The 15,000-nt window shown below is 41.5% G+C and overlaps 1 protein-coding gene and 1 long non-coding RNA gene across 2 annotated transcripts; both read left to right on the top strand.

Moving 5' to 3' along the window:
- Positions 1–3,331: 3,331 nt before the first annotated feature.
- On the top strand, positions 3,332–5,002 carry LOC125048163. Its single transcript, XR_007116798.1, has 3 exons — positions 3,332–3,578; positions 4,219–4,414; positions 4,679–5,002. It is a non-coding gene; the product is annotated as an uncharacterized LOC125048163 (long non-coding RNA).
- Positions 5,003–9,403: 4,401 nt separating this feature from the next.
- LOC125024544 (acanthoscurrin-1-like) lies at positions 9,404–11,593 on the top strand. The gene is made up of 2 exons (XM_047612347.1): positions 9,404–9,425; positions 10,608–11,593. Exons 1-2 carry the CDS (start codon positions 9,420–9,422, stop codon positions 11,187–11,189), a joined length of 588 nt encoding a protein of 195 aa, XP_047468303.1. The 5' UTR covers positions 9,404–9,419; the 3' UTR covers positions 11,190–11,593.
- Positions 11,594–15,000: the final 3,407 nt, after the last annotated feature.

The following is a 15,000-nucleotide window of genomic DNA, read 5'->3' as shown; positions in this document are numbered from 1 at the left end:
GAGACAGAGAGAGAGAGAGAGAGAGAGAGAGAGAGAAGAGAGAGAGAGAGAGAGAGAGAGAGAGAGAGAGAGAGAGAGAGAGAGAGAGAGAGAGAGAGAGAGAGATAATGCTGTCACACAAAGATGCAAAAAACAATCATTTATGACAACCAGCGATCGTTTTTTTTCCATTTCTTTTATTTCGCTCATTACGTTGGTAGTTCTGTAAATTCTACCTTTATAAGAAGTTTTTAATGATGATAGCGAATTCTACCTTTAAAATAAGTTTTTAATAACAATAGTGATTTCTACCTTTATAAGAAGGGTTTAATAATAGCGATTTCTACCTTTATAAGTTTTTAATGATAGCCTATGGTAATTATGCGGAAGTTTAGGTATCATAGGCCATTCTCCCGTCTGGAAAAACATATGCTTCGGTCGCCATTGTTGTTCCTCGAAACATTGTCGTGATAAGGAAATGTTGAGGAAGTCGACGAAGACTATTTACATGACTAATGAGATCGTATATCGCTGTGGTATTCAGCAAAACATAAATAAATAATGTCGTTGAATAATTAAGAAAAAGATAGATGGATGATAAAATAGATAGAAATGAAAAACAAAAAAATAGAAGTCTCGAACTAATCGAACTCTTCACACATGAGCATGAACAATGGCTGTGATTTATCGAGCTTCGCTGTGATTGGTTGATGCTCGTGAAGAAGTGTCATTTTTAACCACCAGGTGGCTCTAGTTTGCAGGTACGACGACCTCAAGAAGTTGAACCTCTTTATTATATGATCTCTGACACACACAGCCACGTGCGTATCTGACACAGGCAAACAACACGAACATAAATATACATATAGATGGAGATATAGATATAAGAAACTCAATTATTAAAACATTACAACTCGCTCGTTTCTAGTCAGCATTTCGCCATCACTAATAGATATTTCTTTGTTTTTTTTTAAATACATACTGATCATATACCAAATTAAGTAGTAACCTTACTGGGCCATGTCCTTTGGGAGCGGAACACTTGCAGGCTCTTCCCTTATGCAACTTTTCCAACAGTGTCAGACCCAGATACACAGGTGAAGTATAGTAGTGTGATCGGAGTGAGGTGAGGGGGGGGGGGGGGGAGCTTCTCCACTTCCCTCTTGAAATTTGTGAACTGATAATCTAACTTTGAATAATTCCCTTCTGATATACATAAGTCACTGTTAAAGCACAGTCTCTCTCTCTCTCTCTCTCTCTCTCTCTCTCTCTCTCTCTCTCTCTCTCTCTCTCTCTCTCTCTCTCCCTCTTTCTCACACACACACTCACACGTGAAATGTCACAGACCTCTCTGAAAGCCGTGGGAATCTACCCCCCCCCCCCTCCTCTCGCCACTCACCGTAAAATCCTGGCTACGCCCTGGGGAAGGATAAATGGCTAATTGGATAAATGTTAAAGAAGATAATTGTTTTTTTTTCGACGATATATAATTTTCATTTAATTTTTCTTCTTCATCTTTGTCTTCTTCCTTTCTCGTTTGTTTTTTTTTTCTCGGTTTAGATTTTTATCCTTTTTCATATCCAACACCTCTTCTATTTTCTTCTTTTCCTCTATCTCTCTATTTCTTCTCCATTTTGACATCTTTATTCTTATCTTCTTTTTATTCCATTATCATTTCTTCTATATTTTTCCTGGTTCTTCTCCGACATTTTCTTTTTCTCTTCATTTTTTTCTCGACAATGTTCCTATTCCTTTATTTCATCTCTTCGTCTCCATCATCATTTATTTTTTTCCCCTCCAATGTCTAATTTTCAGCGATAAAATAATGTTAACTTTAGGTCACGGTCTCTAAAGACAACAGCAACAAGAACAAAAAGAAAAGTCTTTGCAAACACTAGCTATGAGTATTTTACTGTCATTAACGTCACCAGCAATAGTTGTAATAATTGCAATAGATGTAGCAGTTGTAACAGTAGTAATAATAGTAGTAGGATCATCATTACCATTATCATTATTATCATTACTATTATTATCATCATCATCATCATTACTATTATCAACATCATCTGCATTATCATCATCATCAGCCGTATCATTATCATCATCACCATTCCCATCACCATCATCACCATCCTTATTATTCCCACGCAATGTATTCAGTAAAGTACTATAAGTTAACATGCTTTAGTAAGGACCCCAGGTGTGTTTATGCTGAGCAGCTGAGGTATTCTGTATCTCGGGAATCCTAACGGGAAAGCCCATGACAGGGGTCCAGTGACCTTGAGAGAGAGCTAATGCGGTTCTGACTCTCTGGACTATATCCATATTGGCGAATACTCGGCTGTGTATAGAAATAAATGCGCAGACATATATCCGTGTGTGTATTTGTATGTGTGTGTGTGTGCGCTAAATATACATACATATACGTAGACACATATATATGAATATATATATATACATATATATATATATATTTATACACATATGTTTATACATATGATTATATATGTGTATATTACATATTATATATATAACTATATCTAAATATTACATATTACATTATATATATATTGATATATATATTATATATGTATCTGTTTATTCACACACACACACATATATATGTATATATATTCATATATGTACATATTTATTTGTACATATTTTTATATTTATATATATATGGACACACACACACACATACACACACACACACACACACATATATATATATATATATATATATATATACATATACACAATCATTCACACACACATTCACACACACATACACATATATACACACATTCACACACATATATATACACATATGTGTGTATATATATACTACATACTACACAAGAGTAAGAAAAACTAGTTTGCCCTGATGGCGTCACATTGGTTTCGGGTTCATGCGGTTTGGAAGAGAATAAAGCGAATTAACCTACTGAGCTTCGAGGTGACTAGGCTGGTCAAGTAAGGTCTGTTTACCCGAAAATCTGGCATATAAGTAATATATATATATATATATATATATATATATATATATATATATATATGTATTTATGTATGTATGAATGTATATTTGTCTGTATATATACATACATACATACATATATATATTATGTATATATGTATATATATCCATAATACTACCGATATATATATATATATATATATATATATATATATATATTTGTGTGTATATGTGTGTGTGTGTGTGTGTGTGTGTGCATGTGTATATATATATTTATTTATTTATATAGCTATATGTATATATATACAAACTTGTATAGTTTTACATTATTTAAAAGTAATTACCATCTTATCCTCATTGTAAACAACTCTCAACACCTCTTACCAACCTTCATTCTATTTAGTCCACATATACCTCGTTACCAAGAACCACCGAGAGTCAAAGAAGCCAGCAAGCAAAGGCAAAAGCAAGGGAGATTCCCATGTCTTACTCACCTGTTATTTCACGAGGAAGAAACAGGTTACATGAAAGCCAGTCGCAGGGGACGTGTGTATATAAGCAAGGGTGAGGTTCCCAGACTTCACGGGCAAACGCAAGCACTATTGGACAAAGTACAGCTGTGGTAAGGGAGTCAAGTCAGTTGACTTTGATACTGGAAATGTTAGCCGAGTTTGATCATTTAAATGTCTTTAGAATTAGCTGATGTGGAGGCACAGTCATTTGAGTCCAGTTTGATCACTGATACGTTTCCAGGCAGGCGTTCGGGTTTTGTAGTTATTCAAAGTAATAAAGCAAAAACAAAAACAAAAATAGAAATAGCATGTGTTGACGGTTCATGGAAATCTTTAAGTAGAGGGCTCCGTAGATTAATTGGAGATACATTTAAAACATGGTATTTCGTTACCTAAACTTAAGCTCACATTACATGCATCACAATCCTCTTATAAAAAGCATCTCAGAAACTTAACGCCCTATCAAAAAACTAAGAGGAGCCAGACATACCCTTTATTCGTCCAGACCCAGCTTATTTTTTAGCGGACAATGAGGATCTATAGTCATCGGAAATTGTATAACAATTTCATTCGGTTATAAACCACCCTAGGCGTGCCATTTCTCTTGTTTGCAAATATGTATACAGATCAAAGCGTGCATGCTCGTGTCATAGGAAGTATAAAGTACATTAATTATTGCCTTCGTGTGCTAGCTCCTTCGGTCTCCCATTCCATGTCATAATGCGTTACAGCCATTGCCTTCTCCCCCAGAGAATCGAAGCAGTGACTCTGAGCGAGCAATCTGGGTGGTATCCAAGTTGGTGGAATCCCCGGAGCTAGTGCTATTGCAGTGTACCTCTTTGCAATATGACTACAACGCGGGTCTTTGCAGAGTGGACTTTCGAATTGGTAGCAAGGCGTTGTTACAGCACAACACGCTCGTCACGACTCTGAAGCCCTTTAATAAGTAAGTATTCTTATCACTTGTTTACTTTGTTAATTTGATTTTTATTATCCATTTTCTTTGTTTGCTTATCCTGTTTAAGGTGTCCATACTGCTTTAAAACTACGAAATAAAACGAAAAAGTAAAAAGAACAAACAAAACCAAAACATCAAAAAAGAAAACCTGAAATCCCTCAGTTGTATACTCTCAAAAAATTATAATACAAAACACAATTACAACGGGCCTCTTGTAAACAATAAAAAAATACTTATCTCTCTCTCACGTAGATTCAACAAGTGGGCATCCAGTGAGGCCGGGCCCAAGCGAGTGCAGATATTGGTGCAGGACTCCCGAGGGTCAAGCCTACTGCTGCGAGACGACTTATGAACCAGAAAGGCCTATTGACACCAAGTTCTTAGAGTGCCCAGACGTGCGCCCAACCTGCCCACAAGGCATCCGCGCTGGGGGACCTGTACGCTGCTCCAACGACTACAAGTGTGCCAACTTGGACAATTGTTGCTTCGATAACTGAACACGTATGCAACCCACCTTCAATCTTCGGCGGCCATTTTTAAAGGGCTGTAGTCTAAAGTCATTCTGAAAAACATTAAACAAACCGACTGTCCATGCCATTCCTAATAAAGAAGTATTTATCGACGACTTTTTTAAACCTTATAACTTTGATAACTTCGTTAAAGTTAAAATAGAAATAAACACAAAACATATCTGTGTGTGTGCGTGAGTGTGTACTAAATATACATACATACATACACACACATACACACACACACACATATATATATATATATATATATATATGTATATATATTCATATATGTATATTGTATATATATATATATATATATATTTACACAATATATATATACATATATGTATGCATATATACAAATATATATGTGTGTGTGTGTGTGTGTGTGCATGTAGGCTGTAAGTCCCTAATTTAGCGAAAAAATCCAGGGCAGCCACCACAAAGTTAAGAAGCCATGGAAAGGGCTTAAGAAAATGATTTGAAGAACAAAGCCAGGATATTGATGATAAACAAGAGAGCAAATCAGCTGGTAAAAGACCTGACCAGCACAAAGCAAGGGACAACCACCACCATACAAGACAAAAACGGAAAAGGATTGACAGAAGAACAGGACACCCTAAGCAGAAGAACAGAGCATTGCGTAGACTGAACTGAAGAACAGTAGACCCAGTACTTCATGTACCCCTAACGACCAGCAATGATAATTACCCCATTATTAAAGCAGAAGAGAAATAATTAGCGAAAAATACCAAAGCAGAAGTCAGCAGGAGTGAGCAATATTCCTGGGGAACTAGTGCAGGCTTGGGGGGGGGGGGGGGTGAAATTATGATTTATATTCTAATAACCATCTGCAATAAGATCTGGCAGACAGGGGAATGGCCAAAAGCATGGGCGCAGTCACTCATTATCACCCTCTCCAAGAAAGACAACCTACAATTCTGATAAACTTATCGCACAATCAGCCTTATCAGTAACCCTGGCACAGTTATGCTGAAGATTCTGTTAAACCGATTTAAGCCGCAAATTGAAAGTATTATCGCTGAAGAGCAAGAAAGCTTCCAAGCAGGTCGCAGCACAACGGAATAGATAATAAACTTTAGAATTCTCTGTGAAAGGTACCGCCAACAGGACCTTTACCATGTTTTTGTGGACTTCAAAAAGGCATTCGATAGGGTATGGTATGCAACATTATGGGCTACAGTGAAACGGTATATCAACAACAAATTGACCAGATTGATGAAGAATCATTACAACAAAGCTACGAGTACAGTCTGCTAAAACAACTTAGGAGTATCGTTCAGAACCAGTCATCGTTAGACAAGGCTGTGAGCATATGTGGCAGAACAATCATAACCTTACGCCGATGACTTAGACGGACTAGCAGGGACAGGAACAACATCAAAGGCATCAGCACCGATATCAGAATCAACGGCGAGAAACTTGAGTAAGTCAATAGCTTAAAATATCTTTAAATACTCGCCAGGTCCGCCCAAACCACAGCGACACTTGCAAAACTTAAAACCATCTGGAATGATAAGAACATGACCCTGAGCTCAAAACTCAGGCAGAAACGATCGTTATTTCTATCTATATCTTGGACTCTAACAGCGGATTTGGAGAAAAGAATAAAAAAGCATAGAATGGAAATGAACACGTGACAAGATCATCAGGAATTGCCATGACTGTCCAGCAGGGTGCAGAGCGTGGTGGAAGAAAGAGAGGCAGAAAAAGAGATGGGAGGACAACATCGCAGAATGGACAGGCATATAACTTGGAGATGTCATGAGGAAGACGGAGGCACGTGAGGAATGCAGGAAACTGGTTCCCAAATCATCAGCAGTGGCGCCCCAACCGTCTTCCCAGACTATAGGCTAGAAAGAAAAAAAATAAATAAAGAAAAAAAATATATATATATATTATATATAAATATACATATATATATATATATATATATATATATATATTTATATGTGTTTATATAAATACATATTATGTATATAAATATATATACATAGATATATAAAATCTAAATATATACATAAATATGTATACAAATATATAATATCTACACACACATATATATGAACATAATATATATATAATATATAGCATATATATATATACATATAGCTCATATATGTATATATTACTTATATAATATATATATGTGTATATATAATATATATAGTATACATACATATATAGCATGCATGCATACATTACATATGTGATATATATAAATATATATATTACATATATAATATAAATATTCATATATATTTTGTGTGTGTGTGTGTGATTTTGTGTATACATACACACATATATGTATATATGTATAGATATGTATATATACATATATACTCGCATATATATGCGAAATACAGTGTGTGTGTGTATGAACAGACATCCAAGTTAATATAATGAAACGAATTATTAACGTCTGGAATTACACATATCTTTTCCTACTTATTCATCGAATTCATCTTCCCCAGCAACTATATATTTCCCTTATGAGTCATTACCATCACCGACACCATCATCGTCACCCTCACTCTCACCCTCACTCTCACCCTCACTCTCACCCTCACCCTCGCCATCATTATCAACTTAATTATCACCATCACCAATATGAGATCATTATTTTAGTCATTTGTACTATTATTGTTGTTACTATTACTTTATAGTTAATTTAGTCTATAAAAGAAAAGTTCAAAATGCATAAAATGTTATTCTCATTCTCATAAACCATTAGTTACAAGACAAGCAATCCAAAGCATATACAGTATATATATATATATATGTGTGTGTGTGTGTGTGTGTGTGTGTGTGTGATACATACATACATACATACATACATACATACATACATACATACATACATATAAATATTCATATATATATATATATATATATTTGTATATATATACTTATATATAATATATATATATAACCAATTCAAACAACCCACATCCAAAAACATACAAAATATCCAACAGCAACTTTTCCCAGAAGATTTACTGCGAACCAAACCAATCCAGATTCCAGAATGAAAACCAAAGTGAACCGAAGGCATCGAATAACTTGCCGTAATATAAGATACCCCGACAGTGATTCAAGGTAAACGCCAAACAGGATTAGTTTAGAATTCGAAAATACTTATCGTCTAGGGAACCATACCTAATGAAGGTAAAAAGAGGTATAAGTGACAGACTTATGCTTTTATGTTATATAAAAATATTAATGAGCAAAGTCATGCATCATTTATAAATATTCAACATTACGTTCAATGTAAAATGTGTTCGCAGTTTTTAGAAAACTATAAACTGCTTGAAATTCCATATCTGCAAGAAGGTCAGAGTCACTCATCTGCAGAAATTCAAGATCAAGTCCCTCAAAAAAACAGATGGGAAAGAATTTCAGACGCAACGCGTGTCGAAGGTCAGCAAGTTATGATTTGCACTTCATTTGTTTCATGAAAATACTAAAATAATAATTGGTAGAATATCAAATTCACGCGGATATACGCACGCTCATGTAGATACAGCGTGTGTGTGTGTGTGTGTTGTCGGGGGCAGTATATTGTATTGATTACTTATATTTTTTTTATTCTATATTCATATATCCTAAATTCTTTTTTCTTCTATATTCAATTTTAATTCTTTTTTGGTCACCACTCTGAGTCCTCACCGACCCTAAGTTTTCTTTTCTTTATAATTTGATATCAAAACCCAATGATTTTTCTTTAATATCTATCATTTCCTCGAAAAATAGCACAAAAGTATATAAGGTGGATCGATGTGAAAGCTGGTAGCTAAACTAGAACAATCTCTTTATTAACAAGTACAGCAGCGCAGCACAGAAGAGGAAGAAAAAAAAACTCTTTCCCGTGGAGTTATGATTTCAGACTTACACGATCCTCAGTGTTTTTCAGTTCTGTACTGGTCTATACATTCCTATTATTAATGACCCAGAACTGAAATTGTAATGCATGCATATTTTATATATATATATATATATATGTGTGTGTGTGTGTGTGTGTGTGTGTGTGTGTGTGTGTGTGTGCGTAAATATGTATATATACAGATACGTACATATATACATAAAAATACGTCTAAACATCTATCTATGTATGTTACTATCTGTTTATCTATTTGTCTGGCTTTCTCTCTTTTTTTCTAACCACATAACCATCTTTGCCTCGCTGAAAATAACTTCCCTCAACACACCTCTCACCAAACCTCATTCTATCCAGTCCACAGCTACCTCATTACCAAGGACCACCGAGAGTCAAAGCAGGCAGCAAGCAAAAGAAAAGTAAGGGCGAGTCCCATGGTTTTCTCACCTGTTATATCACGAGGAAGAAAACGGGTTGCAGGAAAGCCAGTCGCAGGGGGCGTGTGTATATAAGCAAGGGAGAGGTTCGCAGACTTCACAGACACACACAGGCACCGTTAGACGAAGCACAGCTGGAGTTAATCATGAAGGTGAGTATATGGAGCTAAGAGTAACAGCTACTCATTTTCCCGATAAAAAAAAAAAGGTCTTTAAAAATCGCTAACTATAGAGGAAACTTTCAATTTTCCCGCTAAATCATAGCTCATAATATGTGAGGGGACGGTCCAGTGTTTCAATTGATAATTTGCTTGATTTCATGTGTTTAGCTTTTGCTGAGGTGAAGGGAGTCACATCAGTTGACTTTAATACTGGGAAAGTTTTACTGTAAGATTTGCTGAGGTGAAGGCACAGTTATACTAGCTGAGTTTGATCATTTATATGTCCATTGTCTTTAGGATTAGCTGAAGTGAAGGTACGGTCATTTCAGTTGAATTTGATCACTTGTATGTTTTCACGTGTTCTTGAGTTATTCAAAGTAATTGAGTAATAAAGACGAAACGATACTGTTGACAATACATGGTGATCTTCAGGTATAGTGCTCTTTAGATTAATAAGTTTGACAGTATGCACTTACTCTCAAATCATAATATATTGTTGCGTTAACAGTGCATTTTTTAAGACTAAAGCTCCATGTAATTTAAGTTCACATTACTTCGATCATTATTCATTCAAAAAACTTTATATCCAAAAAACCCTTTTAGTTTCAGTAACCTAAATGCTGCACGTGACTGACATTGACTATAGAACCAGGCTTAAGACTCACTACCTAACCCACATTCTTCTAGATAACTCATTTTTTCGTGGACACAGGATCTATAGTCCTCGATATATACACCAAAGCTTTATGCAGTAATATCGTAAAAAAAACGTTTTGAAGCCAGCCTAGAGCGTGCCTTCAAAACGATATGTGTGTACCAGTCCTCTTGTTAATGGCCAATGTGCGGTGTGCTGTGTGGTGCAGCGGTAGCGATCTCGTCCAGCAATCTCACTGACCTGCGTTCAAATCCCTCGACGCCAGTGGATGGTAACCCCGGCCATTTCAAAGTCTGCATGTCACACCTAGAATATCCATTGTAACAAATGGAATAAATCTAAAGTATTAATTAGTTAGTTATTAATTATTATTTTTTGCTAATGTGTGCACAGATTGAGGAGACTATGCATTGTAGATTGTATAAAGTACACCATGATAATTATGCCTTCGTGTCTTAGCTCCTTCGGGTCTCTCTTCCCATGTCATAATGCGTTACAGCCATTGTCTTTTCCCCCAGGGAATCGAAGCAGTGACTCTGAGCTGCCTCGTCGTAGCCGTCTCGGCGAGCAATCTGGGAGGCTTCTTCCCTGGCGGCGGCTTCCAAGGAGCTGGTTTCCATGGTAGCGGACATCATGGAGGAGGGATCCATCCTGGTGGTGTCCATGGAGGAGGGATCCATCCTGGTGGTGTCCTAGGCGGAGGGATCCATCCTAGTGGTGTCCTTGGCGGAGGGATCCAACCTGGTGGTTTCCACGGCGGTGGTATCCAAGGTGGCTTCCAAGCTGGTGGAATCCCCGGAGCTAGTGCTGTTATCGGCAGCGGAATCTCCAATGGCCCAAGCGAGTGCAGGTATTGGTGCAGGACTCCCGAGGGTCAAGCCTACTGCTGCGAGACGGCTTATGAACCAGAAAGGCCTGTTGGCACCAAGCTCTTAGAGTGCCCAGACGTGCGGCCGACTTGCCCACAAAGCATCCGCGCTGGGGGACCTGTACGCTGCTCCAACGACTACAAGTGTGCCAACTTGGACAAGTGTTGCTACGACAGGTGTCTCAAGGAACACGTATGCAAGCCCCCTTCAATCTTCGGCGGCCATTTTTAAAGGGCTTCAATTGAAAAGGAATGTCAGCTCTCTGCCATACTTTAAACAAACCGACTGTCCATGCCATTTCCAATAAAGAAGTTTGTATCGAAGACTTAGTTTTTAAAATACGTTTGATTACTTTGTTAATATTAAAATAATCTCCATGTTGCTTGATTCACACACAAAAAAATATCTGTAGTTACATGCAGGGCATATGAACATACACATCATATATCTAGATATGTGTATGTATAGATATGTATATGTATTATGTATGTATGTATGTATGAATTACTGAGGACAAAATATTTGACGCCTTCCCTTGGATGTCGATTATTTTGAGCGAAATTGTTATTCTGGATAATGTCTTTGATTTAGCTTTTTCTTCTCTTACTGAGTAAATAAGCACTATGCTGTAATAATATTTTGTATTATTCAAACATAATCATTTTCTTAACAAGCGAGACAAACCCTGCGACAACGATGAACACCGATAATAATAATAAGTACTATGATGATTATGCGAATAAACATGTTAATCATCAAAAGCAAATTAATGAATAACATAGATTAATGCCAAACAGGAAAATAACAAAAAAGAAAGTAATGCCCACAAACTTATGTGGGAAATGAGGGATCCATCCTGGTGGTGTCCACGGAGGAGGGATCCATCCTGGTGGTGTCCACGGAGGAGGGATCCATCCTGGTGGTGTCCTAGGCGGAGGGATCCATCCTGGTGGTGTCCACGGAAGAGGGATCCATCCTGGTGGTGTCCTAGGCGGAGGGATCCATCCTGATGGTGTCCACGGAGGAGGGATCCATCCTGGTGGTGTCCACGGAGGAGGGATCCATCCTGGTGGTGTCCACGGAGGAGGGATCCATCCTGGTGGTGTCCACGGAGGAGGGATCCATCCTGGTGGTGTCCACGGAGGAGGGATCCATCCTGGTGATGTCCACGGAGGAGGGATCCATCCTGGTGGTGTCCTTGGCGGAGGGATCCATCCTGGTGGTGTCCACGGAGGAGGGATCCATCCTGGTGGTGTCCACGGAGGAGGGATCCATCCTGGTGGTGTCCACGGAGGAGGGATCCATCCTGGTGGTGTCCTAGGCGGAGGGATCCATCCTGGTGGTGTCCACGGAGGAGGGATCCATCCTGGTGGTGTCCACGGAGGAGGGATCCATCCTGGTGGTGTCCTTGGCGGAGGGATCCATCCTGGTGGTGTCCACGGAGGAGGGATCCATCCTGGTGGTGTCCACGGAGGAGGGATCCATCCTGGTGGTGTCCACGGAGGAGGGATCCATCCTGGTGGTGTCCTAGGCGGAGGGATCCATCCTGGTGGTGTCCACGGAAGAGGGATCCATCCTGGTGATGTCCTAGGCGGAGGGATCCATCCTGATGGTGTCCACGGAGGAGGGACCCATCCTGGTGGTGTCCACGGAGGAGGGATCCATCCTGGTGGTGTCCACGGAGGAGGGATCCATCCTGGTGGTGTCCACGGAGGAGGGATCCATCCTGGTGGTGTCCACGGAGGAGGGATCCATCCTGGTGGTGTCCACGGAGGAGGGATCCATCCTGGTGATGTCCACGGAGGAGGGATCCATCCTGGTGGTGTCCTTGGCGGAGGGATCCATCCTGGTGGTGTCCACGGAGGAGGGATCCATCCTGGTGGTGTCCACGGAGGAGGGATCCATCCTGGTGGTGTCCACGGAGGAGGGATCCATCCTGGTGGTGTCCTAGGCGGAGGGATCCATCCTGGTGGTGTCCACGGAGGAGGGATCCATCCTGGTGGTGTCCACGGAGGAGGGATCCATCCTGGTGGTGTCCTAGGCGGAGGGATCCATCCTGGTGGTGTCCACGGAGGAGGGATCCATCCTGGTGGTGTCCACGGAGGAGGGATCCATCCTGGTGGTGTCCACGGAGGAGGGATCCATCCTGGTGGTGTCCACGGAGGAGGGATCCATCCTGGTGGTGTCCACGGAGGAGGGATCCATCCTGGTGGTGTCCTAGGCGGAGGGATCCATCCTGGTGGTGTCCACGGAGGAGGGATCCATCCTGGTGGTGTCCACGGAGGAGGGATCCATCCTGGTGGTGTCCACGGAGGAGGGATCCATCCTGGTGGTGTCCACGGCGGAGGGATCCATCCTGGTGGTGTCCACGGAGGAGGGATCCATCCTGGTGGTGTCCACGGAGGAGGGATCCATCCTGGTGGTGTCCACGGAGGAGGGATCCATCCTGGTGGTGTCCACGGAGGAGGGATCCATCCTGGTGGTGTCCACGGAGGAGGGATCCATCCTGGTGGTGTCCACGGAGGAGGGATCCATCCTGGTGGTGTCCTAGGCGGAGGGATCCATCCTGGTGGTGTCCACGGAGGAGGGATCCATCCTGGTGGTGTCCACGGAGGAGGGATCCATCCTGGTGGTGTCCTAGGCGGAGGGATCCATCCTGGTGGTGTCCACGGAGGAGGGATCCATCCTGGTGGTGTCCTAGGCGGAGGGATCCATCCTGGTGGTGTCCTACGGCGGAGGGATCCATCCTGGTGGTGTCCTAGGCGGAGGGATCCATCCTGGTGGTGTCCAAGGCGGAGGGATCCATCCTGGTGGTGTCCTAGGCGGAGGGATCCATCCTGGTGGTGTCCTAGGCGGAGGGATCCATCCTGGTGGTGTCCACGGAGGAGGGATCCATCCTGGTGGTGTCCACGGAGGAGGGATCCATCCTGGTGGTGTCCACGGAGGAGGGATCCATCCTGGTGGTGTCCTAGGCGGAGGGATCCATCCTGGTGGTGTCCACGGAGGAGGGATCCATCCTGGTGGTGTCCACGGAGGAGGGATCCATCCTGGTGGTGTCCACGGAGGAGGGATCCATCCTGGTGGTGTCCACGGAGGAGGGATCCATCCTGGTGGTGTCCACGGCGGAGGGATCCATCCTGGTGGTGTCCACGGAGGAGGGATCCATCCTGGTGGTGTCCTAGGCGGAGGGATCCATCCTGGTGGTGTCCTAGGCGGAGGGATCCATCCTGGTGGTGTCCTAGGCGGAGGGATCCATCCTGGTGGTGTCCACGGAGGAGGGATCCATCCTGGTGGTGTCCACGGAGGAGGGATCCATCCTGGTGGTGTCCACGGAGGAGGGATCCATCCTGGTGGTGTCCTAGGCGGAGGGATCCATCCTGGTGGTGTCCTAGGCGGAGGGATCCATCCTGGTGGTGTCCACGGAGGAGTGATCCATCCTGGTGGTGTCCACGGAGGAGGGATCCATCCTGGTGGTGTCCTAGGCGGAGGGATCCATCCTGGTGGTGTCCACGGAGCAGGGATCCATCCTGGTGGTGTCCTAGGCGGAGGGATGCATCCTGGTGGTGTCCACGGAGGAGGGATCCATCCTGGTGGTGTCCTAGGCGGAGGGATCCAACCTGGTGGTGTCCACGCCGGTATCCCCCTACCTTTTGCTAAGACCGATGTTATTTACTCTCCGGGTGACAAACTATAGATTATTTCTATTGGTAACGAGTATTTTACAGTAGTATGTATATAACCAAGGCGAAATTTTCCTTTGTTTTGTTCGTGGGGATTTTCAGTCGCTTGCTAGTGAAAGTGAACTGTTTCTGTAGGTTTGGGTAAGAATTTCTAGTTTAAAAATTGTGTTAAATCTAAAAAGAATAAAATTTGGTACAGGTGTTTGCACAATATGACACAGGTGTAGTCCTCAGGACCATGAGATTAAATAAAAAGCCGAGAAGCCGATTGAAGAGGTGGGGGGGGGGGGGGGGCATTACAGTGAACACCGGTGTGCCTAAAATGAGAGCTTAGCACTAATTTATATTTTAGTTCTTTCCAC

Source organism: Penaeus chinensis, chromosome 43 (assembly GCF_019202785.1).
Source record: "Penaeus chinensis breed Huanghai No. 1 chromosome 43, ASM1920278v2, whole genome shotgun sequence".
Classification (NCBI taxonomy): Eukaryota; Metazoa; Arthropoda; class Malacostraca; order Decapoda; family Penaeidae; genus Penaeus; species Penaeus chinensis.
This window is presented reverse-complemented; position numbering and strand designations above follow the sequence as displayed.